At 45.8% G+C, this 4655-nt stretch overlaps 1 protein-coding gene across 3 annotated transcripts; it reads right to left on the bottom strand.

The window, feature by feature from the left end:
- On the bottom strand, nucleotides 1-2262 carry LOC127777212 (3-ketoacyl-CoA synthase 11-like). Of its 3 annotated transcripts, none has more exons than XM_052303768.1 (2): nucleotides 2086-2262; nucleotides 1-1862 (listed from the first exon to the last, which is right to left on the bottom strand). In XM_052303768.1, exon 2 carries the CDS (start codon nucleotides 1854-1856, stop codon nucleotides 297-299), a length of 1560 nt encoding a protein of 519 aa, XP_052159728.1. In that variant the 5' UTR covers nucleotides 1857-1862; nucleotides 2086-2262; the 3' UTR covers nucleotides 1-296. The 3 variants fall into 3 exon arrangements, with proteins under 3 accessions (XP_052159728.1, XP_052159726.1, XP_052159727.1); XM_052303766.1 differs by having other exon boundaries at nucleotides 2090-2262; XM_052303767.1 differs by having other exon boundaries at nucleotides 1-1858; nucleotides 2090-2262.
- Nucleotides 2263-4655: the final 2393 nt, after the last annotated feature.

Here is a 4655-nt window from a genome sequence, read left to right as displayed (position 1 = left end):
TGAATAAACGTCACATGAAGACTCCAATTGTTTTCTCCAATCTGAATAAATACAGCATTATCAGACAGCCCTAAGTGAAGAAAACACACCCTTTTTCTACCTAATTGAATCAGCTACAGTTTTCTTTTTAAAGTTCCCCTCACAGATGCTACAACTGAAAACCAAAGAACTCTTGAACAATTGCAAATGGATTTAGAACCCTGAAGATGAACTTCCTGCCCTACCAATGCCAATGCACAATGCCACTCAACCCACCATACTTTTTACTACTCTTGAGACAAACAAGGCATTTCATGTCATGCATTTCCAACCTTTGATATCTTTGGAACTTCAACCGGGAAGTTGTCAATCTCATCCATCCAGGGGTTCTTCTCCTTCGCTGGATTCACTGTTCGCAGCGCCTTCCAGACTGCGCTGTTGCACTTGAAACCAGATCCAAATGCAATCTGCCAGATCCTGTCCCGCTTCCTGATCCTCCCCTTCGCCTCGGTGTACGCCAGCTCATACCAGAGTGAGCTGCTCGATGTGTTGCCAAACCGGTACAGTGTCATCCTAGATGGCTCCATGTGCCAGTCAGTCAACTCCAAGTTCTTCTCCAGCTCATCCAGCACGGCACGGCCACCGGCATGGATGCAAAAATGCTCAAATGCCAGCTTGAAATCGGGAATGTATGGCTTGATCTTCATCTTGAGGACCTTCTTGGCAACCAATGTGGCCATGAAGAGCAGCTGCTCCGACAACGGGAGCACGAGCGGCCCGAGGGTGGTGATGTTCGTCTTCAGCGCGTCTCCGGCCACCGCCATCAGGTCCTTGGAGAGCGACACGCCGATCTTGCCGATCTCGTCTTCCTCCTGGGTGACACAGCCAAAGCACTTGTCGTTGGCGCCCTTGTGCGTGCGCACGGTGTGCACAAGCTCATACTTGGACCTCCGGCGGTCGGACCGCCTGTTCGACAGCAGGATAGCGGCGCCGCCCATCCGGAACAGGCAATTCGACACGAGCATCGACCGGTTGTTGCCAAAGTACCAATTGAGCGTGATGTTCTCCATGCTGACCACCAGCGCGTACGAGTTTGGGTGCACCTGCAGCAAGTCCTTGGCGAGATCGACGGACAGCAAGCCGGCACTGCACCCCATCCCGCCGAGGTTGTAGCTGATGACATTCCCCCTCAGCTTGTAGTGGTTCACAACCATGGCGGACAGCGACGGCGTCGGGTTGAACAAGCTGCAATTGACGACAACCACACCAATGTCCTTGGGCTTCACACCCGTCTTCTCAAGAAGCTGGTCAATGGCGCCGAACATGACGGTGCGGGCCTCCTTGCGGGCCTCGTCCATGCACGGGTTGGGCGGGACGCGCAGCACGGCGGGAGGGAGGTAGGTGTCCTCGCCGAGGCCGGAGCGCTCGAGGATCTTGCGCTGGAAGTCGAGGTTGGCGTCGGTGAAGGAGCCGGTGAGGCTGGAGCAGCGCATGAAGGTCTCGCGGGTGCACTTGCGCTGGGGGTCGGGCTTGTAGCAGGCGAAGTCGAGGAGGTAGACGGGGCGGGGGCGGGTGAGGAAGTAGAGGGTGGAGAGGAAGACGAGGAGGGTGGAGCAGGCGACGACGGAGAGGAGGTTGAAGCGGAGCTGCTCCCACAGGTCGGCGATGTCGCCCGGGGACACGGTGGAGAGCTGCACGGCCACCAGCGCCATCAGCGGCGACAGCAGCAGGTACATGCCGTGGGAGATGAGGTAGTGGTACCCCAGCTTCACGTACTTGAGCCTCACCGACTGCTGGAAGTCCGGCAGCCGACGCCGCTGCTGCTGCTCCGCCGCCGCCGCGCCGCCATTGGGCGCCGCCGCCGCCGAGGTCTCCATCTCTGGCTGATGCAAAAAACAAGAAACAAGAGGTTTAAAAAAGATCGCAGATTTGCGCCGCGAGAAGCGAAATGGCGAGATCTCCGAGGGTCTAGGAATTGAGATGAGATGCGAAATCGCGAAAAGAAACCAGATTTGCGAATCGAAGAGAAGGTCCAGGCGGCCGCAATGCGGGGGCGGAGAAAAGGGGGGGGGGGGGGGATTTTTTTGAGGCAAAGCGAGTACATACATACCGAGGCGGGCTTGGAGGAGGGAAAGAAGGGATCTTTCTCCGGTCGGATGCGGCGGCGAGAGGAGAGGAAGACGACTACTGCCTTGATTCTCTCTCTCTCTCTCTTCCTCCGCTTGAATACGGCGGCGAGCACCACGGGGAGGGACGCCGCCTTTTAATAAGCGGAGGAAGAGAGGGAAAAGGTGGAAACTACTGGAAGAGGGGGAGAAAATTCGCCCTAAATCCTTGTGCTATTTTGCAGTTTCAACCTCCCAAGTGTTTGCATTTTGTTTTTTTTTTTGATTTGGATGAGTAAATCTCACCCCTCAATTCCTCTCATGCTTGCGTTCTCAACTTCCAGTTATCTTATGTTTTATAGCAAGGTATTTAGTGTAAACCATATATATCTAGTGAAAACTTAAAAACTACCGTTGGATTTAGAAATGGACACATAAGATTTGTCCATGTCACCGAGAGTAAAAAATTTACTCATGGTTGAATCTGGGAGTAAAATTTTACTTTGAGTGCAGTGGATAAATCTGAAGCGTTTATTTTTAGATCTAATGTTAGTTTACAAGTTTTCATTATATATGTGATTTGCACTATATGTTTTTTCATCTTTATGGACAAGTAAATCTCACCTTCTATTCCTCTGCTATTTACAACTCCGACTTCCAATTGTGTTTGTGTTTCATGGATGAGTAAATCTCACCCTCAATTTCTCTTATATTTGGAGTTTCAACTTCCAGCTGTTTGCATTTTGTGGATGGGTAAATTTCACCTTCTTTGATATAGCATGTAGCAAATACGTTTATATGGTTATATGGATTTGGCAAACAATTGATAACTGGTATAAACGGTTTTATATTATATTAGAATATATTGTTTCCTTTTTGTTTGTGGACTGCATAACATCTCTTCAGTCTTGTAACAAGCAAAATCATTTGGACCATCTAATTATGGCTTTTGGTAGTGTAGTTTTGATTTGTTTGTCTCACCTCTTAGTTTGCATGGAAAACTTCATGTTGCAAAAGGAACCAAAAACAGAAACAAACACATAAAAAAACTCATTTTATGTACTACCACTAATAAAAATTTTGAGTGGTGGTGTATACCATAAATAAGATTTGGACGTAGAGGGGATAAGATTAACACGTTACAAATAGTTTGAAAATTATATTTTCTCCGTTTTAAAATATAAATATTATAGGTCCATAGTACACTGTGGAAACACATCACCTAGTTGAGGTATAACTTCGAATTCCAAAAGCAAAACGAGTATCCTAATTGCAAAACAAGCAAACAACACAAACAACTATCCCTTTCTATGTGTGTAATTTTGTATAAACACAAGGACCCAATGCCTGTACATGTACGTGTAATTTTCTGCAAGCGCCAGGACACACGGGTAAAACAACACACGTTTTCGGCTATTTTGTGCACCGGAAATCCAGTGCCGGTCTGCCAGATCGACGGCCACTATCTCGTTGGGATCCAAATGGACGGCTGGGATCAACTTGTATCAGCGGCGATGGTCACCCACTATTTTTTTTTCGGCTCGCATGTGGGGCCCACATGGGCTGGCAACGCTACATTGCTGAATATGGGGCCAAAGGTGGGGCCCGTTGTTGTCCTGAAAGGCTGGAAGTGAATAATAATAGTTTTTTTATATGTGGAAACCTTTTCCTTTTAAGCTGAAAATAATTTTGCAAGGAGTACTTTTCTCAAGCCCTTTTCAAGGTTTACAAATTTTGACCGGAATTGAACCATATGTCCATACTGTTGGTCTGATCTTTTGACTGAGGATGGGTAAATGCAAATATATACCACTGGACAAATTTTGTGTTTGGAGATAGAAAAATTTGGCTTGTGTTGTTTTTTTACTATCTTCACATAATAATTTTTTTTCATATCAAAATATAGTCATCCGTAGTAAAGCACGCACACCTATGAGCTACCAAGGCCGAGCAGATAAGTTATGAGGTTGCATTCTCTTGAGGTGTTGGGATGAACTATTTCTTTGATTTTAATGGGCACACTTCCTAAGCTGTTAAACTATACTTTTCTAAAAAAAATTAGCTGCCATACAAAAACAATGTTTTTATTAAAACATCCATAGAGAAAGTTTTTTAAAATAATCAAATCAAGTTCATAATTCATATTTAATTAATCATGCACAAATTGTCTGTTGTGTTTTTCATCCTAGATTAATAGGTCAACCCTCCCCAAAAAACCGAAACCAGGCTTAAGGCTAATCAGCTTAGCAATTTATCTACTTTCCTCTTTTTAGTGTGTTTCAAGAAGTTTTCTTAAAAATCAACAAAATCTATTTTTCAAGTTTGTAATAGCTAATACTCAATTACTCATGTGCAATACTTGTCTTGTTATGTGTGCAAGAAAAAGCTCAAATCAATTCCTCTAATTAACTTGAACGCAGCTGGGGGTGGATCCAACGTGGATGTTGGATCCCCTTAGACAGGAGAGAGAAGAGTAAAGTGCAGGAGGAGAAAAATGAAGATGAGTCCCCTAATAGATTATCCTATATCCACTCCTAAATGCAGCCTTAAGTCTATCCTAAATTTAAATAG

The sequence above is a fragment of the Oryza glaberrima genome, chromosome 6, assembly GCF_000147395.1.
Source record: "Oryza glaberrima chromosome 6, OglaRS2, whole genome shotgun sequence".
NCBI classification, from domain to species: Eukaryota; Viridiplantae; Streptophyta; class Magnoliopsida; order Poales; family Poaceae; genus Oryza; species Oryza glaberrima.
The sequence above is the reverse complement of the archived record's forward strand: the minus strand, read 5'-3'. Positions and strand labels throughout refer to the sequence as shown.

Bases quoted from the DNA above. Each gene is read 5' to 3' on its own strand.
- LOC127777212 (XM_052303768.1), bottom strand. From the start codon at position 1,856: ATGGAGACCTCGGCGGCGGCGGCGCCCAATGGCGGCGCGGCGGCGGCG.